The sequence below is a fragment of the Panulirus ornatus genome, chromosome 48 (genome assembly GCF_036320965.1).
Source record: "Panulirus ornatus isolate Po-2019 chromosome 48, ASM3632096v1, whole genome shotgun sequence".
Classification (NCBI taxonomy): domain Eukaryota; kingdom Metazoa; phylum Arthropoda; class Malacostraca; order Decapoda; family Palinuridae; genus Panulirus; species Panulirus ornatus.
This window is the reverse complement of record NC_092271.1, coordinates 11,245,401-11,270,227: the sequence shown is the minus strand read 5'-3', so window position 1 is coordinate 11,270,227 and position 24,827 is coordinate 11,245,401. Positions and strand designations below refer to the sequence as shown.

At 43.3% G+C, this 24,827-nt stretch overlaps 1 protein-coding gene across 8 annotated transcripts in view; it reads right to left on the bottom strand.

Moving 5' to 3' along the window:
- The window catches only part of LOC139764080 (uncharacterized), a 671,778-nt gene that overhangs the window by 168,422 nt on the left and 478,529 nt on the right, over positions 1–24,827 (bottom strand). For all 8 annotated transcript variants that reach the window (XM_071690559.1, XM_071690560.1, XM_071690558.1 and 5 more), the window contains exon 4: positions 4,809–4,911. In XM_071690559.1, coding sequence (XP_071546660.1) covers positions 4,809–4,911 — 103 coding nt within the window. The remainder of the gene's footprint in view (positions 1–4,808; positions 4,912–24,827) is intronic.

Genomic DNA, 24,827 nt, shown 5'->3' with positions numbered 1-24,827 from the left:
AGGTTAAAGTTCAAATATAAACTGATGATTATTTTGGCTCACAGTGTTAAGGTTGGGACTGTTCTGAGAGAGGTCTGGAGTGTGTGTGTGTGTGTGTGTGTGTGTGTGTGTGTGTGTGTGTGTGTGTATAATTACATAATTCTAATTACCTAATTGTACAGTTCGGGGAGAGGATTCTACACCCCAGTGTCCTCGGCTCTTAAACATTTTATTTCTTATTATATACTTTATGACTTTATAAAAATTTCGATGTATACCTAACCTAGCTTCACAGAGTCTTCAATCATCCTACCTCAGGATAGGAAAAAATGAATAACACTTTGAGAGGATCCAAACGTCAATGCACATCTTATCAACCTGGTAAACAAAGGACATCACAACATGCATCTATTTCATACATGAAGTTCACCTCAGATGCCAGACGAAGACGAGGTTTTTGCCTTCTCTGCTAAACCTCTTCATGAGCATTTTTTCCCCTCCAGTCTGGATGCCTCGGCACGCCGCTCCTGCTCTGTTGCCAGGAATCTCATGACGTCAGGTCGTGAGTGCAAGTGCGCTGTTCCCACACGACTTAGTGATGGAGCAATTACCCGACCAGTGAGGATGGTATCAACACGTCTGGGTGGGTGAGAGGAAACAGCAAGAAAGCTGGGTGGGTTGATACACATCCAGTGTCTGTTGTATGCAAGTCTGCTGACTGTGACGCACCTTCATCAGTCTGTATCAGCTCTGGATGAACTTCATCATCCACATATTTGACTCTGGCTGAACTTCATCATCCGTATACTTGACTCTGTCTGATCTTCATCATCCATATATGTAACTCTGGGTGAACTTCATCATCCATGTATTTGACTCTGGCTGATCTTCATCATCCATATATTTGACTACATATTTCTAGGCCTCTTTGTAAGATGACGCAGTCGTGTTAATTCCTCACTTCTCTTACAATTTATTCAGACATATTTCAGTACGATGCCGGTCCCTCGTGCACGTTTGTAATGTAGATCATGATTAATAGCAGCCCCAAGACCAGGCCCTGTGGTAAGCCACTGGCTACTCCATCCCAAGTCTCAGAAGACGCTCCTTTGAACCGCTCCTCTGACTTGTCATATTTTCATTTCATGATTTTCTGTGCAATAAAGGAATCTACCACATATACCTACCTGAAGATTCACGGTGGACAAAGGCTTCTAGCCTTTCCCTGTAACTCAGGTCTTAGATCTGGTGCCATCTTTATTGCTCTCTCTAGACCTTCTGTGTTAATTGTTTTTCTTTAAGTGCGGTAACTAAATTTGATAATCATATTGTAATTTTGGCATTATGTAGGTTATGAAGAGCTTTCCGAATAATTCCTGATCCACGTACATGAAACTATTCCAATATTTGCCGGAAGACAATTAAGTTTTCTTAAGTATTCTGATACTGGAGTATGGGAACCAGGCGACAGTTTAGGAGACGATGTCATCTAAATCCCTTTCACACATACGGCCCTGAATCTTGTTTCCTGCAAGATGATACACATAATGAGGTCTTCTTCCACTGTGCCCTATTCTCATTACTTTTATTTCAACTCGGGTTGAATCTCATCAACCGTGTATCATACCAGCTCTGGAGTCTGTCTAGATCTCCTTGTAAGTGGATGCAATCCCCTTTTCTCTCTTCACACACCTCATGACCTATGCGTCGTCTGCAGATGTCTGCAGGTAGGAGTCAATATCCTCAGCAAGTTATTCACACAGGGTAACGGCTCTAGAACCTAACGCTTTATGATATTATATATTGAACCCTTCCTCCCTCTTTCTTAATCCTCCCCTCCCTCATTTGAGACTATAGATACCCATGGTCCTACTTCGTTGTAAACTTCGTCACACCTTTCATCACAGAGCTCCAGGTCCTGGCGGAGGAGGAACTCAATTTCCCAACGTATGTTACCAGAGAAATTGTCGGGTTCTGTGGAGTTAGAAGATCTTTCGTTTATTCCCTATCCCGTACTGAGAACTTGAGCCCAATGCGGAATGACAATATTTTCTTAATTTCTGATAAGGCAAGGAACCAGCGAAGTTGGAGGAGACGATGCATCTAAATCCTTTGAGCGTGACGGCCCTGATCTCGGTTCCATATACGGTACGTAAGAGGCTCCTGCCAGGCGCACGTGCCACTTTATTTCAACTCGGTTATCTCTTTTCCGTTTCATCCAAGTCTGATAAATCTGATCTCCTTTAATGTGATGGTCACCTTTCTCTTACACACCTCATGATATCTACATTCTGCAGGTAGGAGTACAATATCTTACAATTATTACAAGGTAACGGACTTAAACCTAAGCATAATATATATTAACCTCTCCCTCTTTCTATCCTCCTCTCCTCATTACTATAGATACCATGCCCTCTTCGTTAATTCGTAACACTTTCATACAAAATATATATCCAGTCCTGGAGATAAATTCAATTTCAATATGTTACAGATGAATTGTCGGGTACACTAGGAACGGTCGATAGAACGTATCTCATCTTGTTTCACCCTGCTTTGTAAGTGAGGTCAGGGAAATTTGAAATAAATCTTTCGTTAATTTCTAAGACAAAATGCAATGAGAGTGTGAGGTCGACGTTTAATGCATTGAGGGTTGGCTTTCTGGTTGGCCATAACCTTTTGGCAGCGCTAGCCTCGCCCTGATTCCAGTGCCCACACTACTACCTACTCGCCTACATTATTTGTTATTACTAAGTCTGATAAAATCTTGCATCATATTCATCAATATGTTATATATATTGTATATGTGTAGATTAAATATATGCACTAAATTATACATTTACAAATAATTAAAAATATAATATAAAATTACTCATTCTATATCTCAATTCATCTATCATATATCATCTCTTTTTGTATATAGTGTTTATATTATATGTTAATATATTTTAGGAATGATTGTGCCGAATGATGCCTCCGTCTTTTTTATGTATTACTCTTTAAAAGTCTAATTTTAAATGTACTATCTGGATTTGCAATCTAAAACAAACACACTGATATCACACACATGACATATCACTATCTTATTCCCACGTATGTACCATTTCTCATCATTTTGTAGAGCATAATCCTTGATTGCAATTGGTCACGCAACTAAATTGAACCCTCACGATACTTGACTATGCCGACGCATATAATACATGAAGTTAGTCAACATAAAAATGGATAACTTGATATCGACTTTTCGCTTTACATTACCATCGCGAGCATAAGTTACCTTAGCAAAACTGTACGGACGGGCCAAAATAAAAAAATAGTCACCTGCCAAGCACGTCCTTACTTTGAGTGAAAAATTTCACGTCGGGGTTCAGCCCTGCCCTCCTTTTAGTCGCCATATACGGACATTTCAGAATCTAATTCACACCCCATCCACAGATATATATATATATATATATATATATATATATATATTATATATATATATATATAATATATATATATATATATATATATATATATATATAATTAACGTTGTAGTAGTCAAAAGCTAGGCTAAAGAAGGAGAGCCGTTAAGCACTTAAAAAGGAAAACCAAGCGATAATGACCCCATCAAAAGGCGATAAACATAAAAGCCATAAATAGGTTTAACCATGCTAGTTACTGGGAGAGCCATTATGCGCACAGCCCGTCAACGTAAGAGCCATATGAGCAGCGGAGCCAGGCGGGAGACGCGCCCAACAAGGAGCACAATACACCAGGAAACGGCCGTACGTTACCAGACTTGGCATTTATGACGAGTCCGAACGGCCAACAATCTTCGCCAACAAAATACGTCTCTGCCGCTCGCCGCACCGTCCACTGTGCAAACTCAGCGCATAAAACCACCATCTGGCGATATTCTGGAGTACGCCTTTTCCACTACTGTATCAAGGCGGGCTCCGTATTTTGCCTCAGGTACGGCCATGTTACTCTTCTTAGACTCGGGACTTGTCAAAAGCGAGTGACGTAAGAAAGGTCATGTCAAGGATGACTGGTCAGCCCCTTCAGCACGAGGGTATGACCCGCTGAGCGCGATAGCGTAACCTTTGCCCTGATCCTCGGCGGTGAGGCGAAAATCCTAACAAGCTGCACTCCAAACCGAAATACTACGGAGGACACAAACATTCTTGCTCTACGAGAGAGAGAGAGAGAGAGAGAGAGAGAGAGAGAGAGAGAGAGAGAGAGAGAGAGAGAGAGAGAGAGAGAGAGAGAGAGAGAGAGAGAGAGAGAGGCTGCAGGTATCAACTACCACACAGCAAAGGGGGAAAATGCAGGACAAAAGATGCCCTGTACGAGACATACAAAGGACAGTTGCAGATACTGAAAAAAAAAATAATCGCCAGACAGGACATGGAAATAAGAAAAAACAGCTACGATTCAAAAAATAATCGCTGGACAGGACATGGAAATAAGAAAAAACAGCTACGATTCAAAAAGTTCCAAAGTGGACACTGAAAGAAAAAGTGACGAAAAAAAATAGAGAGGAAATAAGAAACATCAGATACAAGCGTACATCACCAGGTGAAAACATACTTTTCAGGATGAATGGCTACCAAGAGAGAGTTATGGCACTTAATAGTACAAAACTAATATGATGGGTCGTGAAATGATGCGGTAACACAGTTATACGACTTGATGTAACCTGGGAAGAAATATAATCCGAGTGGAAAACTATGAGTTCAACTCTGTCTACAACAGTCTACATGTGTAACATTAAAAGCAGGCCTCACATACTCGTGTTAAAGGAAGGTTCACCACGACAACCTCTGGGAAATCAAAAACAAAACATTTACCTGTGAGGTCGTCCTCCGCGGCCCCTTCCCCTCTTGTGGGAGTGTGGTGACCGGCCCCGTCCTCGCTGCCGTCTGGGCGGCCTGGCAGTCGCCTCCTCTCCTCCTGCGCGGGAGATGGGAAACATGTCTGTTATACTCCAACGCCACAACCATATTCTGCATATTATATAGTTCTTACCAAATCACACCATATGGTCGAAGATTTTAGGTACACATCACGTTAAATTAGTCTTACCAGACCACATCATACGGCCATACATCCACGTGCATCATCAAATCATTCTTACAAGATCACATAACACGATCATAGATGTAGCCAATCACAGCACATGAACTCAGTGTTACCAGATAACATCACTGACCATACGGTCAGCCATGTAACACATCCAATTATTCTCACCGGATCACACTACAAGGTCAAGAACTGATCAAATGGTTCACAAATACGTGTAAAATGAAATGGTGGATGTCCTCTCATACTAGTCTCTGAGGAATATGATAACTTGGAAGCATTTTCCAGACTTGCATTCTGTAAAGAAGCTGGTTAACAAAAAAAGCGGGTTGTTGAAACGTAAATGCATTTGGGAGAGATCCAGCATATGTATCAAAAGTATCAAAATGCAAGAATGCATTTGCAGATTTATTTTCTACGATAGTGAAGTGAATAACGTGTATAGAGAAAGTTATAAGATCAGTGGACCACAAAATGTTGTTCAGTACTTGTGGTTGAATAGATCATGTGTAAGTGATGTATGGTGGACCTTGGTGATATACTCTACAATACTGGCGCAGAGGTTTACAAGAGCAAGACCATACCCGTCAGAGTGATCATGTGTTTCACCTTCGCACAAAATCTGTGTCGAGTTTTCATGTGGACGCTGGACGTTACCTTGACAACAGGGAAGAGATATCTCCTCACAGATACTCCTAAAGACATTCTTATATCATGATTTCCTACGATATTTCCTTCACATACACTTTTCTCACACGAATTCTAGGTTATAAGAATTTTTGTTATAAAACTTCGTCTTGGGGACCTCAGCAATGTACGTAGTATGGTTATATCCAATATCACAAATTCAAGAAAAAAAATTACTATTGAGTTGGTCTTAAGACCATTATTGCTTCCACGTCAAAAATCTTCATGGTAAATCTCATTATGTTAAAATTATAGAAGATGGAAATATCATTTGAAACTGGAAACGAGAAATAAAGTTATGAATTTCCCTATCTCATATTTTCCTGAAAGTTTCCCCGATTTTGAAACAAGTTGGAAAGAATTAAAAGTAATTGGAAACAACACGATTTCGTGACCCAAATGTTTCGTTGTCCGTATATATCCATGATCAGGTGACCTTCGTATCCTCCACCATGTCTAAACAAAACAGTTTACCTTCGTGCTCAAGTTGCTCTACACAACAAAGGATCTGATAACGAAAGAACTTTAAGAATACTGATTTGCTGTATTCTGTAATAATAAACCTGAAAGCTATTGGGTAGGCAGTGTGTAGGTCACCCCACAGTCACACAGTGTAGGCAGTGTGCAGGTCACCCAACAGTCACACAGTGTGAGCACTGTGCAGGTCACCCCACAGTCACATAATGTAGCCAATGTGCAGGTAACCTCACAGTCACACAGTGTAGCCAATGTGCAGGTCACCCCACAGCCACACATTGTAAGCAGTGTGCAGGCCACTCCACAGTCACAGAGTGTGAGCAGTGTGCAGGTCACCCCACAGTCACACAGTGTAAGCAGTGTGCAGGTCACCCCACAGTCACTCAGTGTAAGCAGTGAGCAGATCACCCCACAGTCACCAAGTGTAGGCAGTGTGCATGTCACTCCACAGTCACTCAGTGTAGGCAGTGTGTAGGTCACCCCACAGTCACTCAGTGTAGGCATTGTGCAGGTCAATCCACAGTCACACAGTGTGAGTAGTGTGCAGGTCACCCCACAGTTACTCAGTGTAGGCAGTGTGCAGGTCACCCGACAGTCACATAGTGTGAGCAGTGTGCAAGTCACTCCACAGTCACACAGTGTGAGGAGTGTGCAGGTCACCCCACCACACAGTGTAGGGAATGTGCAGGTCACCCCACAGTCACACAGTGTATGCAGTGTGCAGGTCATCCCACAGTCACACAGTGTGAGCAGTGTGCAGGTCACCCCACAGTCACACAGTGTAAGCAATGTGCAGGTCACCCCACAGCCACTCAGTGTAGGCAGTGTACAGGTCACCCCACAGTCACTCAGTGTAGGCAGTGTGCAGGTCACCCCACAGTCACACAGTGTAAGCAATGTGCAGGTCACCCCGCAGTCACACAGTGTAAGCCGTGTGCAGGTCACCCCACAGTCACTCAGTGAAGGCAGTGTGCAAGTCACTCCACAACCACACACTGTTAGCAGTGTGCAAGTCACCTCACAGTCACACAGTTTATGCAGTGTGCATGTCACTCCATAACCACACACTGTAGGCTGTGTGCAGGTCACCCATAGAAACAGTGCAGGTGGCGGTCAGGTCATACAGTACGGGAAGGTCAACAGTCACACCCTCGTCAAGACCTGTCATGTCAACTCGAGACTTACACGGGGCTTGACGCTGACCCCGTCCAGCCAGCGAGTCGGCCGCGTCAGCGTCAGTTATCTCGACAACGACATGTTAAATCTTCCCTCACACGACCCTCACATATTAATGAGGGCGGGCGGTGGTAATGGCTTGGCTTGGTTGATGGGCTGCTCGTCTAATGCGAGCCTTATCAGGACCAAGCAACTCCCCCCCTTCTCCTGCGACACATAACGCCTGATTTATGCCCGTTACTGCAACACTGCAGATATCTGGCGGTATCAGCATGTCCGTACTGGGTGAGGAATGATGAACTTCGCGCAGTCCTGTGTCCTCTGTGGAAGTGGGTGTCTCCATGTTTGTCAGTGGGTCTTAAGTTTATGTCGTATATTTTTGGGTGCAAGTACAACTGTATAAGTAAGTTCCTTGTACTAACAATAAATATATCTTCATATACGAAAAAGGACATCTAGACAAATCTCTAGTTATACTCACGCTGTCGGCAGCGTCAATACACTGGCTCTGCAATAAACAACACCCGCTTACACTGACTTCCCGCCTAACGTGAGTAGGGCTACCTGTTACATATATCATCCAACGTTTCTCCTTGTTCCATAATTCTTATCAGTTCTTTAAAAAAAAGTACGGAGCGTTCACAACATCTAATCTTCTTTCAGTATTGCTAGCTTGTCTCAAAGATTTAATGTAGACGTGAAGTTTGTCGAGTGTGTGTGTTAACCCTACAAGTCAGAGTCAGGTGTGGTGGAACCGATCCATCGCGGCGAACCGAGCGAGGCTTCGAACTGGGAGACGATACCATAGGTTAGGTGGCTTGTGCGACATCGTCCTCCTTTGCCGCCTCACTGGGAAGAGGTATTCAGGTATTTTTTTTCTGTACATTCTTTTCCCTTGAGATTCTCTATCTTCTCCTTACTTTCATATATATATATATATATATATATATATATATATATATATATATATATATATATATATATATATATATATATATATATATATATATATATATATTTTTTTTTTTTTTTTTGCTTTGTCGCTGTCTCCCGCGTTTGCGAGGTAGCGCAAGGAAACAGACGCTAGAAATGGCCCAACCCACCCCCATACACATGTATATACATACGTCCACACTCGCAAATATACATACCTACACAGCTTTCCATGGTTTACCCCAGACGCTTCACATGCCCTGATTCAATCCACTGACAGCACGTCAACCCCGCTATACCACATCGATCCAATTCACTCTATTCCTTGCCCTCCTTTCACCCTCCTGCATGTTCAGGCCCCGATCACACAAAATCTTTTTCACTCCATCTTTCCACCTCCAATTTGGTCTCCCTCTTCTCCTCGTTCCCTCCACCTCCGACACATACATCCTCTTGGTCAATCTTTCCTCACTCATTCTCTCCATGTGCCCAAACCATTTCAAAACACCCTCTTCTGCTCTCTCAACCACGCTCTTTTTATTTCCACACATCTCTCTTACCCTTACGTTACTTACTCGATCAAACCACCTCACACCACACATTGTCCTCAAACATCTCATTTCCAGCACATCCATCCTCCTGCGCACAACTCTATCCATAACCCACGCCTCGCAACCATACAACATTGTTGGAACCACTATTCCTTCAAACATACCCATTTTTGCTATCCGAGATAATGTTCTCGACTTCCACACATTCTTAAAGGCTCCCAGGATTTTCGCCCCCTCCCCCAACCTATGATCCACTTCCGCTTCCATGGTTCCATCCGCTGCCAGATCCACTCCCAGATATCTAAAACACTTTACTTCCTCCAGTTTTTCTCCATTCAAACTCACCTCCCAATTGACTTGACCCTCAACCCTACTGTACCTAATAACCTTGCTCTTATTCACATTTACTCTTAACTTTCTTCTTCCACACACTTTACCAAACTCAGTCACCAGCTTCTGCAGTTTCTCACATGAATCAGCCACCAGCGCTGTATCATCAGCGAACAACAACTGACTCACTTCCCAAGCTCTCTCATCCCCAACAGACTTCATACTTGCCCCTCTTTCCAAAACTCTTGCATCTACCTCCCTAACAACCCCATCCATAAACATATATATATATATATATATATATATATATATATATATATATATATATATATATATATATATATATATATACTTCATCTAATACTTACCCGCTGTTTCCCGCGTTAGCCAGGTAGCGCCAGGAGACAGACGAAGAATATGTATATGCGCTACACGCATATACATATTCATACTTGCTTGCCTACACCCATTCCTGTTGCTACCCCGCCACACAGGAAATAGCGTCGCTACCCCCACGCTTCAGCGAGGTAGAGAAAGGAAAACAGACAAAAAGGCCACATTCGTTCACACTGTCTCTAGCTGTCATGTGTAATGCACCGAAAACACAGCTCTCTATCAACATCCAGGCCCCACAGACCTTTCCATGGTTTACCCAAGACGCTTCACATGCCCTGGTTCAGTCCATTGACAGCGCGTCGACCCTGGTATACAATATTGTTCTAATTCATCTTTTCCTTGCACGCCTCTCACCTTCGTGTATGTTAAGGCCCCGTTCGCTCAAAATCCATTTCTCTCCATCCTTCCACCTCCAGTTTGGTCTCCCGCTTCTCCTTGTTTCCTCACTCATTCTCTCCATATGTCCAAACCATTTCAACACACCCTCTCCTGCTCTCTCAACCATACTCTTTTTATTTCCACACAGCTCTCTTGCCCTTTCTTCACTTACTCGATCAAACCACCTCACACCACATATTGTCCTTAAACATATCATTTCCAACACATCCACCCTCCTCCGTACAACCCTATCTATAGCCCATGCCTCTCAACCATATAACATTGTTGGAACCACTATTCCTTCAAACATACCCAATTTTGCTCTCCGAGATAACGTTCTCTCCTTCCACACATTCTTCATCGCTCCCACAATCTTCGCCCCCTCCCCAACCCTGTGACTCACTTCCGCTTCCATGGTTCCATCCGCTGATAAGTCCACTTCAAAATATCTAAAACACTTCACTTCCTCCAACTTTTCTCCATTCAAGCTTACATCCTAATTAACTTGTCCCTCAACACTGCTGAACCTAATAACCTTGCTCTTATTCACATTTACTCTCAACTTTCTCCTTTCACACACTTTTCAAAACTCAGTCACCAACCTCTGTAGTTTCTCACCCAAATCAGCCACTAGAGGTGTGTCATCGGCGAACAACAACTGACTTACCTCCTAGTCCCTCTCACCCACAAGAGACTGCATACTCGCCCCTCTCTCCAGAACTCTTGCATTTACCTCCCTAACAACCCCGTCCATAAACAAATTAAACGACCAATGGGACATCACACACCCCTGCCGCAAAGCAACATTCATTGGGAACCAATCACTTTTCTCTCTTCCTACTCGTACACATGCCTTAGATCCTTGGTAAAAACTTTTCACTGCCACTTAAAACCCTCCACAAAACATCTCCAACAGCCCTATCATATGCCTTCTCCAGATCCATAAATGCTACATACAAATCCATCTGCTTCTTTAAGTATTTCTCACATACATTCTTCAAAGCAAACACCTGATCCACACATCCTCTACCATTTCAGAAGTCACACTGCCCTTCCTCAATCTAATGCTCTGTACATGCCTTTACCTTCTCAGTCAATACCCTCCCATATAATTTCCCTGGAATACCCAACAGACTTATGCCTCTGTAGTTTGAACACTCACCGTTATCCCCTTTGCCTTTCTACAATGGCACTATGCATGCAATCCTCCAATCCTCAGGCACTTCACCACGATCCATACGTACATTGAATATCCTTACCAAACAGTCAACAACACAGTCACCTCTTTTCTTAATAAATTCCACTGCAATACCATCCAAACCCGTTCCCTTGCCGGATTTCATCTTCCGCAAAGCTTTCACTACCTCTTCTCTGCTTACCAAACCATTCTCCCGGACCCTTTCACTTCACACACCGCCCGACCAAAACACCCTATATCTGCCATTCTATTATCACACACATTCAACACATTCTCCTTCTCACTTCACCATTACTTGTTATTACCTCCCCATTAGCCCCCTTCACCGATGTTCCCATTTATTCTCTTGTCTTACACTCATTATTTACTTCCTTCCAAAACATCCTTTTATGCTCCCAAAAATTTAGTGATCCTCTCTCACCCCAACTCTCACTTGTCCTCTTTTTCACCTATTGTAGCTTTCTCTTGACCTCCTGCCGCTTTCTTTTATGCATCTCCCATTCAAGTGCACTTATTCCCTGCAAAAATTGTCCAAACGCCTCTCTTTTCTCTTTCGCTAACAACCATACTTCTTCATTCCACCACTCACTGCCCACCTCCCACCTTTCTCATACCACATGCATCTTTTGTGCAAGCCATCACTGCTTCCTCAACCATTCTACACCCACTCCCCTCACGTCATTTGCTCTTACCTTTTTTCCATTCTACACTCAATCTCTACTGGTATTTCCTAACACAAGTCTCCTTCCCAAGCTCACATACTCTCACCACTCTCTTCTCCCCAACATTTTCTCTTCTGGAAACGCCTACAAATCTTCACCTTCGTCTCCACAAGATAGTAATCAGACATCCCTCCAGCTGCCTCTCTCAGCACATTAACATCCAAAAGTCTCTTTTACACGCCTATCAATTAACACATAATCCAATGATACACTTTCCAAAATCTACAAGATCTTCACAATTTCCATTCACAACACCATACCCTAAACTGCCACATTACTCATCTTCGCATATAAATCACCCATCACTATAACCCGATTTCGTGCATCAAAGCTGCTAACATACTCACTCAACTGCTCCCATAACACTTGCCTCTTATGATCTTTCTTCTCGTGACCAGGTGCATAGGCACCAATAATCACCCATCTCTCTCTATCCACTTTCAGTTTTACCCAAGTCAATCTAGAATTTACTTTCTTACACTCTATCACATACTCTCACAACTCCTGCTTCAAGAGTAGTGCCACTCGTTCCTTTGCTCTTGTCTTCTCACCAACCCCACTACCTCTTCCAGAAAAGTTTCATCAGAGTGCCTGAAGACCTGATTATCATCACTGCTGATCGAAGGACGTCCTTTCGGGGTCAGAACGGCTGGACACGCCCCGACATTATGCCAAGAAGCTTCCGCGACTAAGACCCCTCCAAGGGCGCAAATCTCCTCCCACACACCCACTCCGATCACTGGCGAAGGTGGCGCAGCTTCAGTGTCAGCCGTCCACACCCGTGTTCGGACGAGGTGCCAATCTGTGCAACCTCAATAGGAGGATCCTGTCTCAGGACCCTTTCTCTAGGTACTGCGGGTATGTGTGTGTGTGTGTGTGTGTGTGTGTGTGTGTGTGTGTGTGTGTGTGTGTGTGCGTGCGTGCGTGCGTGCGTGCGTGCGTGCGTGCGTGCGTGTGTGTGTGTGTGTGTGTGTGTGTGTGTGTGTGCGTGCGTGCGTGCGTGCGTGCGTGCGTGCGTGCGTGCGTGCGTGCGTGTGTGTGTGTGTGTGTGTGTGTGTGTGTGTGTGTGTGTGTGTGTGTTACAAGAACCTGAATCTTTATTTCACAAAGATCCTTCGTAAGGAGTTCTGTGATCCCCCACCCATTGGAGTGGTGCAGTGAGATGCATTTTGACTTCCCACTTATTGCAGTGGCGTGAGGTGGTATGTATTGTGACCCCCACCTGTTACAGCGGCGTGAGGTGGTATGTATTGTGACCCCCACCTGTTACAGTGGCGTGAGGTGGTATGTATTGTGACCCCCACCTGTTACAGCGGCGTGAGGTGGGTATTGTTGTGACCCCTACCCCCTACCTGGTGACTGGGGCTATTATAGTCCCTCGCTCTCTTCTATCTTGCAAATGCTAGCTGGCTGGAGTGTTGCCTTTTGTCTTCATCATAGCTGGCTGGAGTGTTGCCTTTGACTTCATCATGGCTGGCTGGAGTGTTGCCTTTGTCTTCATCATAGCTGGCTGGAGTGTTGCCTTTGTCTTCATCATAGCTGGCTGGAGTGTTGCCTTTGACTTCATCATGGCTGGCTGGAGTGTTGCCTTTTGTCTTCATCATAGCTGGCTGGAGTGTTGCCTTTGTCTTCATCATAGCTGGCTGGAGTGTTGCCTTTTGTCTTCATCATAGCTGGCTGGAGTGTTGCCTTTTGTCTTCATCATAGCTGGCTGGAGTGTTGCCTTTTGTCTTCATCATAGCTGGCTGGAGTGTTGCCTTTGACTTCATCATAGCTGGCTGGAGTGTTGCCTTTGTCTTCATCATAGCTGGCTGGAGTGTTGCCTTTGGCTTCATCATAGCTGGCTGGAGTGTTGCCTTTGACTTCATCATGGCTGGCTGGAGTGTTGCCTTTGTCTTCATCATAGCTGGCTGGAGTGCTGCCTTTGTCTTCATCATAGCTGGCTGGAGTGTTGCCTTTGTCTTCATCATAGCATATCTCGAGGACCCTTTGCTTTTTGACATCTGCCCTCTAAAGATTTAAGGCTAGGTGAGGTGGGGGGAGGGGGGAAGTGACGTTCTGTTTACATACTACAGTGGTCTGGTTTTCAAGCCTGATGTGAGTATCAGCATGAAGGCACCTCACACTAATCACTCTACTAAAGAACAGTGTGTACTCTACTGTACTCCAAACATCGTTTTTCGTTTTGATATATAAACAATCTAATGTGTATGCACTCATAAATACATATACATCGACCAGTTACACAGGTCATCTTGATTGATTTAAGATAACTTATTTCCGAGGTATGCACGTGTAAACGACGTGTATACACTGTGCAAGCTCATGTGTATTTGTATGTTATGCGGATCTATGTGTGAGTACATTTGTCCACATGATTGCAAGTGCCAGTAGCTGAGTACTAAGAGAGAGAGAGAGAGAGAGAGAGAGAGAGAGAGAGAGAGAGAGAGAGAGAGAGAGAGAGAACTACGCGTAAACACACAAGCCGAGGAATGCGTGGCACATCAAGGCTCAGTCAGCTTGAGCAGCGGCAGGAATGCAGATCTGTCAGGCAGCCAGCAACAAGCGGCACCGGCCTACCTTGCCCACGGCCACATAACTAGTGAAAACAAAAAGAGGAAAAAGAACCAGCAAGTCTAAGAGCCAACTGCTTTTCTTTAATTACTTGTTTATTTTGTTTTATGTTTTATTTTCATATCTGTTTGCGAGTGTTGCTAGTTTATGAATTCCTGTTTTCACACAGGTAAACTGATTACTGATTGTTTGTAGATCATTATGTATGTATATATTCATACAAGTGTGTGTGTGTGTGTGTGTGTGTGTGTGTGTGTGTTGAAATTTTAAAAGGTCCTTTATAATATCATGCGATAATAAAGTCAGGTTATTCATTTGACGGTTTAGTTACGTTTGCCGAAGGCAAAATTGTAATAATAATAATTATGATGATAATAATAATAATAATAATAATAATAATAATAATAATAATAATAATGATAATAACAATTATAACAACAACAACAACAATCATAATAATAATAATAATGATAATAATAATGATAATAATAATAATAATAATGATAATAATAATGTTAATGATAAAGATGATAATAATGATAATGATGATTATGATAATGATATGCTCAAAGATACACATTGACGAATCACTCAACTGGAAATCACACCCCTTGAATGTCCAACAGTAAAGAGCAACAAGACTATGGAATATTGTCTGGAATTCGTACCCTGGTGGCAGACCAGACGGGTTGCTCCGTTTGTTACTGGTCTATCCACACCTAATATATTAAATATCTGGGGCGGTTGTAGCTGCTGCTCTTGTTAGATTCATTGTCTCTGTCAGGCACTGGCCCTTAGCTAGTTAATAGCACGATCTCATTATTGCATTGGTGGGTGGGTGATTACACTTTACAACATTCTTTTTTGTTATAACCCACTAACGAGTAATCAGACTGATCACAAGTGTCCCTTTTCTCGCTAACAACCCTCACCTAACGAGGGAATCAGATTTAAAATGAATCGAATTTACATATATTTCATCCCTCGCTTGATGTTCAAGCTTACGAGGCTGCCCCAAACCTACCGAAGGCGAGGCTACCCTGAACCTAACGAAGGCGAGGCTGTGCCGAACCTAACGAAGGCGAGGCTGCCCTGAACCTAACGAAGGCGAGGCTGCCCCGAACCTAACGAAGGCGAGGCTACTCCGAACCTAACGACGGCGAGGCTACCCTGAACCTAACGAAGGCGAGGCTGCCCCGAACCTAACGAAGGCGAGGCTACTCCGAACCTAACGAAGGCGAGGCTGCCCTGAACCTAACGAAGGCGAGGCTACCCCGAACCTAACGAAGGCGAGGCTGCCCCGAACCTAACGAAGGCGAGGCTGCCCCGAACCTACGAAGGCGAGGCTGCCCCGAACCTACGAAGGCGAGGATACTCCGAACCTAACGAAGTCGAGGATACTCCGAACCTAACGAAGGCGAGGCTGCCCCGAACCTAACGAAGGCGAGGCTGCCCCGAACCTAACGAAGGCGAGGCTGCCCCGAACCTACGAAGGCGAGGCTGCCCCGAACCTACGAAGGCGAGGATACTCCGAACCTACGAAGGCGAGGCTGCCCCGAACCTAACGAAGTCGAGGATACTCCGAACCTAACGAAGGCGAGGCTGCCCCGAACCTAACGAAGGCGAGGCTTCCCCGAACCTAAGCGAAGGCGAAGCTACTCCGAACCTAACGAAGACGAGGCTATCTGAACCTGACGACGAAGAAACCAGATCACCACTACATTACAAGACCTGTAGAAGCACCGCGTGTACCAAAATGAAAACCTATTAATCACAGAAATCCATCCCTCTTAATCTCGGGGATCCATCAAATACCAGCCTCCCCCCCAACTACGTAACGCTGCACAATAATCTGAGGAACAACGGAGTCGATATTCAATTTCAGATCTGGTTCTGCAACACATCCTTCACATCAACCCCACCGAGAGAATCATTATCTTATATAACTCAGTTATCGTTTTTATACAGCTATCACTTCATCAACGACGATTGCCATTTACACGTGCCTGAAATAAGTTTCAACATCATTTGACTTTTATGTAAGACTTTTCACATTTACCTGTATATTGATCGTGTTTACACTAAAGGTAACCAGGAATATAGTTCTAAATCTAGTTCTACAGGATCTACATAGCATAATCACAAGAATGATGTAGGGTCCCTGCTTTATATATGAATTATCGATCCAGTATATTCATCTGTAGTTTACTATAAATCCATCTCTAATGTCATGTATGTGGAAATCCAAAGTCGTCTAAGAGTCCTGTGGACCAAAGGTCAAGACATTGTGCATTTCTTGACCACATAAACACGCGTTTGTGTTTCTGCACTCACATTTTTGTATTTATATTTACAAATACAAGGCTGAGTCTACAAGCATATACTTTTGGACTTGAGTGCATACAAGTATGCAAACGATAAAAAAAAAAAAACGATTTTCTGTTCAGTTTTCCGCCTGCCCATAAAATTTACTCTGATTCAGCTTGTCTCGTCTGTTGTGACCGCATAGCAGGAAGACCTTACCTTATTTTTCGTATACCGAGGATGCTTTTGAACGCCTCGGTGACGTAATCAACATGAGAGAGACAGATATTGTTGACTTTGAAATATATATATGACTTTTGCATTAAATATTTTCACATTTCTGAATTTCCTGATTTAATTTTCAAGGATCGTACAACGTCTTTCAATACCTTTTGGTTATAACCACAAATATGGTTATATTTCTGGGCTCTTGGCAAGTATGCGAAGTATTACATGGAAAAAAATAGGAGGATATCAGCAATGTTTTAGCTTATCATTAGCCTTTACAGATAACCTTTCTTAAACATAATGATGAAATAGCAGGTAAATGAATTATGTTTTCCTATACAAGCTGCAAGCAATATGACATACACGTCTCTTTCTCCGATTACTCATCTGAGAACTCTCCCTTTTAAACTAATACTAAAATATACAGTGATAAATACTTTCCTTTGTCTTTTCTTTCTCCGTTTCGTAATTCTCTCTATATTTCAATAAAGACCCTTTTCACTCTATTCCTTGCACGCCTTTCACCCTTCTGTATGTTCAGGCCCCGATCGCTCAAAATCTTTTTCACTCCATCCTTCCACCTCCAATTTGGTCTCCCACTTCTCGTTCCCTCCACCTCTGACACATATATCCTCTTTGTCAATCTTTCTTCACTCATTCTCTCCATGTGACTAAACCATTTCAGTACACCCTCTTCTGCTCTCTCAACCACACTCTTTTTATTATCACGCATCTTTCCTACATTTTCATTACTTACTCGATCAAACCACCTCACACCACATATTGTCCATGACATCTCATTTCCAACACATCCACCCTCCTCCTCACAACCCTATCTATAACCCATGCCTCACAACCATATAACATTGTTGGAACCACTATTCCTTCAAGCATACCCATTTTTGGCCTCCGAGGTAACGTTCTTGCCTTTCACTATTCTTCAACGCTTACAGAGCCTTCGCCCCCTCCCCCACTCTGTGACTTACTTCTGCTTTCATGGTTCCATCCGCTGCTAAATCCACTCCCATATCTCTAAAACACTTCACTTCCTCCAGTTTTTCTTCATTCAAACTTACTGAACCTAATAACCCTGCTTTTATTCACATTTACTATCAACTTTCTTCTTTCACACACTTTACCAAAATTAGTCACCAATTCAGCAGTTTCTCACTGGAATCAGCCACCAGCGGTATATCATCAGCGAACATCTGACTCACTTCCCAAGCCCTCTCATCCACAACAGACTGCATGCATATTTGCCCCTTTCTCCAAAACTCTTGCATTCACGTCCCTAACAACCCCATCCATAAATAGATTAAACAACCATGGAGACATCACGCACCCCTGCCGCAAACCGACATTCACTGGGAACCAGTCACTTTCCTCTCTTCCTACTCGTACACATGCCTTACATCCTCGATAAAATCTTTTCACTGCATCTAGTAACTTACCTCCCACACCATATACTCTTAATACCTTCCACAGAGCATCTCTATCAACTCTATCATATGCTTTCTGCAAATCCATAAATGCTACATACAAATCCATCTGTTTTTCTAAGTATTTCTCTCATACATTCTTCAAAGCATGGAGGGATGTCTGATCATTATCTTGTGGAGGCTAAGGTGAAGATTAGTATGGGTTTCCAGAAAAGAAGAGTGAATGTTGGGGTGAAGAGGGTGGTGAGAGTAAGTGAGCTTGGGAAGGAGACTTGTGTGAGGAAGTACAAGGAGAGACTGAGTACAGAATGGAAAAAGGTGAGAACAATGGAAGTAAGGGGAGTGGGGGAGGAATGGGATGTATTTAGGGAATCAGTGATGGATTGCGCAAAAGATGCTTGTGGCATGAGAAGAGTGGGAGGTGGGTTGATTAGAAAGGGTAGTGAGTGGTGGGATGAAGAAGTAAGAGTATTAGTGAAAGAGAAGAGAGAGGCATTTGGACGATTTTTGCAGGGAAAAAATGAAATTGAGTGGGAGACGTATAAAAGAAAGAGACAGGAGGTCAAGAGAAAGGTGCAAGAGGTGAAAAAAAGGGCAAATGAGAGTTGGGGTGAGAGAGTATCATTAAATTTTAGGGAGAATAAAAAGATGTTCTGGAAGGAGGTAAATAAAGTGCGTAAGACAAGGGAGCAAATGGGAACTTCAGTGAAGGGCGCAAATGGGGAGGTGATAACAAGTAGTGGTGATGTGAGGAGATGGAGTGAGTATTTTGAAGGTTTGTTGAATGTGTTTGATGATAGAGTGGCAGATATAGGGTGTTTTGGTCGAGGTGGTGTGCAAAGTGCAAGGGTTAGGGAAAATGATTTGGTAAACAGAGAAGAGGTAGTAAAAGCTTTGCGGAAGATGAAAGCCGGCAAGGCAGCAGGTTTGGATGGTATTGCAGTGGAATTTATTAAAAAAGGGGGTGACTGTATTGTTGACTGGTTGGTAAGGTTATTTAATGTATGTATGACTCATGGTAAGGTGCCTGAGGAATGGCGGAATGCGTGCATAGTGCCATTGTACAAAGGCAAAGGGGATAAGAGTGAGTGCTCAAATTACAGAGGTATAAGTTTGTTGAGTATTCCTGGCAAATTGTATGGGAGGGTGTTGATTGAGAGGGTGAAGGCATGTACAGAGCATCAGATTGGGGAAGAGCAGTGTGGTTTCAGAAGTGGTAGAGGATGTGTGGATCAGGTGTTTGCTTTGAAGAATGTATGTGAGAAATACTTAGAAAAGCAAATGGATTTGTATGTAGCATTTATGGATCTGGAGAAGGCATATGATAGAGTTGATAGAGATGCTCTGTGGAAGGTATTAAGAATATATGGTGTGGGAGGCAAGTTGTTAGAAGCAGTGAAAAGTTTTTATCGAGGATGTAAGGCATGTGTACGTGTAGGAAGAGAGGAAAGTGATTGGTTCTCAGTGAATGTAGGTTTGCGGCAGGGGTGTGTGATGTCTCCATGGTTGTTTAATTTGTTTATGGATGGGGTTGTTAGGGAGGTGAATGCAAGAGTTTTGGAAAGAGGGGCTAGGATGAAGTCTGTTGGGGATGAGAGAGCTTGGGAAGTGAGTCAGTTGTTGTTCGCTGATGATACAGCGCTGGTGGCTGATTCATGTGAGAAACTGCAGAAGCTGGTGACCGGGGTATACCGGGGTATGTGGTATACCGGGGTTGACGTGCTGTCAGTGGATTGAATCAAGGCATGTGAAGCGTCTGGGGTAAACCATGGAAAGCTGTGTAGGTATGTATATTTGCGTGTGTGGACGTATGTATATACATGTGTATGGGGGTGAGAAACTGCAGAAGCTGGTGACCGGGGTATACCGGGGTATGTGGTATACCGGGGTTGACGTGCTGTCAGTGGGGTGAATCAAGGCATGTGAAGCGTCTGGGGTAAACCATGGAAAGCTGTGTAGGTATGTATATTTGCGTGTGTGGACGTATGTATATACATGTGTATGGGGGTGAGTTGGGCCATTTCTTTCGTCTGTTTCCTTGCGCTACCTCGCAAACGCGGGAGACAGCGACAAAAAAAAAAAAAAAAATATATATATATATATATATATATATATATATATATATATATATATATATATATATTCTGAGAAGAAAATTATTTATCAGTGATAAATCTAAACCAAGAAAGATATAGAAATCTCTAGTACCCTGACATCAGCATGCTCCTCGTCACATAAACCTCATCCCCCAGTCACATTTGTCAAACCTGAGATAAGGAAAAGATTTTCAATATCTTCATCTCTCCTCAAGTTTTATAATGGCTGATTATCTTATCACTGTATGACTTCCTACTAGTTCTCTTGTTCTTCAACACAGTGTGTGTATGGCCTGCCTAGCACGGTAGACATGTTAGGGTTCGCATTGTTTGCTGGCGTTTCTCCACCACTCCCTAGCTGGGAGTAACACTTTAACCTGAGCATAACTTGAAAAGCCTACATCAGATAGTCCTTAAATTTTGCACAGTTGTTCCCTAGCATTTGAAAAGCTGAATGGCATAAGACATAGGAATGGATTTTGGATGTTGCTTGAGTGATGCCACTTGTAATAGGGTTGAACGTGGAATATGACCCGCAACTTGACGAAAATTCTTCTCCGGCCACGGAACAATGTTATTTCACCCCGTGACTTACTGTGCCCTGCAGGCGACACGAGTATTCCAGGTTAACGCCACACCACTTTATAATGCAAATGGAATTTTCCCGCGGAATCGAGACAGGCGGAAATGAATGTAACTATTTCACAAAACATTCAATAAATATGTAATTAGAAAAATAGACGCGTTTCATGGCCTATTGATCAAAATGAAACAGTGCTGTCCGGGCTCTTCCATTCCACTATCTCCAGCATCGTAAATTCTCTATCATCTTGGCTAAATAGTGATGCAGAATCAGGAGAGAGCCACCGTGTCTGGCTGCAACTCGGGGGAGGGAGGGATAACGAGAGCACAGCCGCTAAGATACTGTCGTTTACTAAAGCTTTGTGTCAGCGCCATTTCGAGCTTCGAACCCAAAGCGACGGAACACCAAAGTCTCATGAGGTTCGACATCAGGATTCGTCTGATTATTTCATCACCAGCGAGATGTATAGCAACAGTTAACGTGGGTCATGAATGTGAGGAAATACATGTTCTTCAACACTACATGTAGCTGAGAGACAATATGTAAGAGTAGTGGTAAAATGCCAAGCCACATTCCTGACGATCAGACTCACTGGCCCGGTCAGGAGAGGAGGGATCTGGGTGTGTTGTGGTGTCCGTGCTGACCCCTCTCCCTCTCTCCTCCAACCTATCTTATTTTCTTCACCTTTTATTTCGTTCCTTGACGGTACTACTCTCATCTCTCCTTTGATTTATATCTACTTGTATATCATTATATCTAATCTTCCATTATCTATACCTGGATGTGTTTCCACTAACTTCAGCTCTGTATTTTCGTCCACATTTATTTTCTCCTCGTGTTCGCCTCCTACTCCATTGTACTCCTCTTCTTCGATGCCACACTATACATTTACTCATATTTTCCAGTTCTTATCTTATTACATGAAATCTCTTTGCCTCTCTCATCATTTACCCGCCCAAGGTCACCGACGATGTGCCGTACATGATATCCCCGACGTAAACTGCGCCCCTGCATGCATAATGCAACAAGCACAACTACATGGCCATAAAATGTGTTTAGCATGTTTTATGTCTTTTTATATAATATTAAATCGACTTCGCCTTCTGAATTATTCGTGTGGATATGATCCATCAGGTATGAGTTTAATATCTTCCCTATGATGTACACGTCCTCCCACACGTACAAATATCTCGAGCTTATTAACCACTTGACTATTGATCCATGACGCTTCTTAAGTAGCTCGTAAACATTGGCAAATATCAAACATAACTACTGTGGGAATCAGAGGTCACAGAACAAACAGTTTGCACAATGATGAAGAGATTGAGAGGAATCTGGAAGACCTGGACTCAAGTAACGGCCGCGTCGGTTTATAGTTTTACCATCTTCCTCGACCCTATAGTACTAGTACAGTCAAAGTCGTGTCACCTCAAGTTCTTGTTTGCTGGATGGAAGGGGTTCGTCAGCCGTCCATACAATGTACACCGTCAACCTTTCAGCGTCAAGTAGCGACCGATGAATAACTCAAGCCCTGCTGCTCCTCACCAGTGTTCCAACGATTCAAGTCATCATTGTTTACAGTGATCACTGTCAGGATGATGACATCTTTGCTTAGCCTTGGTACCTCCCTCGCCCACCGCCACTCCCACTCGATATCGCCACCCAAATTACGTCATGTCCGTCAGGGGGAGAATCACTGCTATACTTATCCCATTCGCTTTCGTTGTTTTTGCTATATGAAATCCACAAGGAATTCGTCATATATACCAATCAAATCATCGTCTCTGCGACCAATAATCTCTTACGTTCACTAATAATCCGGCCATGCCCTGCTCCTTGTCAACCCTTAGGAACAAATGTGACATTCCAGTTGCAATAAAAACTGACGACTTCATAATTAATGTTTTTTTTTTTTTTTTTTTTGCTTTGTCGCTGTCTCCCGCGTTTGCGAGGTAGCGCAAGGAAACAGACGAAAGAAATGGCCCAACCCACCCCCCATACACATGTATATACATACGTCCACACACGCAAATATACATACCTACACAGCTTTCCATGGTTTACCCCAGACGCTTCACATGCCTTGATTCAATCCACTGACAGCACGTCAACCCCGGTATACCACATCGCTCCAATTCACTCTATTCCTTGCCCTCCTTTCACCCTCCTGCATGTTCAGGCCCCGATCACACAAAATCTTTTTCACTCCATCTTTCCACCTCCAATTTGGTCTCCCTCTTCTCCTCGTTCCCTCCACCTCCGACACATATATTCTCTTGGTCAATCTTTCCTCACTCATTCTCTCCATGTGCCCGAACCATTTCAAAACACCCTCCTCTGCTCTCTCAACCACGCTCTTTTTATTTCCACACATCTCTCTTACCCTTACGTTACTTACTCGATCAAACTACCTCACACCACACATTGTCCTCAAACATCTCATTTCCAGCACATCCATCCTCCTGCGCACAACTCTATCCATAGCCCACGCCTCGCAACAATACAACATTGTTGGAACCACTATTCCTTCAAACATACCCATTTTTGCTTTCCGAGATAATGTTCTCGACTTTCACACATTCTTCAAGGCTCCCAGGATTTTCGCCCCCTCCCCCACCCTATGATCCACTTCCGCTTCCATGGTTCCATCCGCTGCCAGATCCACTCCCAGATATCTAAAACACTTCACTTCCTCCAGTTTTTCTCCATTCAAACTCACCTCCCAATTGACTTGACCCTCAACCCTACTGTACCTAATAACCTTGCTCTTATTCACATTTACTCTTAACTTTCTTCTTTCACACACTTTACCAAACTCAGTCACCAGCTTCTGCAGTTTCTCACATGAATCAGCCACCAGCGCTGTATCATCAGCGAACAACAACTGACTCACTTCCCAAGCTCTCTCATCCCCAACAGACTTCATACTTGCCCCTCTTTCCAAAACTCTTGCATTCACCTCCCTAACCACCCCATCCATAAACAAATTAAACAACCATGGAGACATCACACACCCCTGCCGCAAACCTACATTCACTGAGAACCAATCACTTTCCTCTCTTCCTACACGTACACATGCCTCACATCCTCGATAAAAACTTTTCACTGCTTCTAACAACTTGCCTCCCACACCATATATTCTTAATACCTTCCACAGAGCATCTCTATCAACTCTATCATATGCCTTCTCTAGATCCATAAATGCTACATACAAATCCATTTGCTTTTCTAAGTATTTCTCACATACATTCCTCAAAATTCAGAAATTTATGTGAATAATCATAATACGAAGATCATGGATACAAAGTTCAAAGGTGAGATGAGAAGAACGCCACTGAATCAAACAGCAATAAATGAGCCAATAAATAAGGTGTGTAAGACGTTTACAGATGTAATAAGGGATTGCACACTTTAACACATCTGTAAATGTCTTGTAAACCCCTTGTATGTCTTCACTTATACAATGGCAGATGCAACTCTGTATCTATCCTAAGATCAGCCATCTTCAAATCCACCGTAGATGAAAGACAGCATCGGAGTTAAGATACGACATATACAGTATAATCAGGTTATAAAGAGTTAATCCTCTTGGGCACGACGGTACGACCCTGGTGACCTGAACTTTAAGCTAACCCCTTTAAGAGTCAGGTCAAAGCTCATGCCATTTATATCCAAGGGTCGTATCGTCGCCCTCAAGGACTGTTACGTCGTGTTC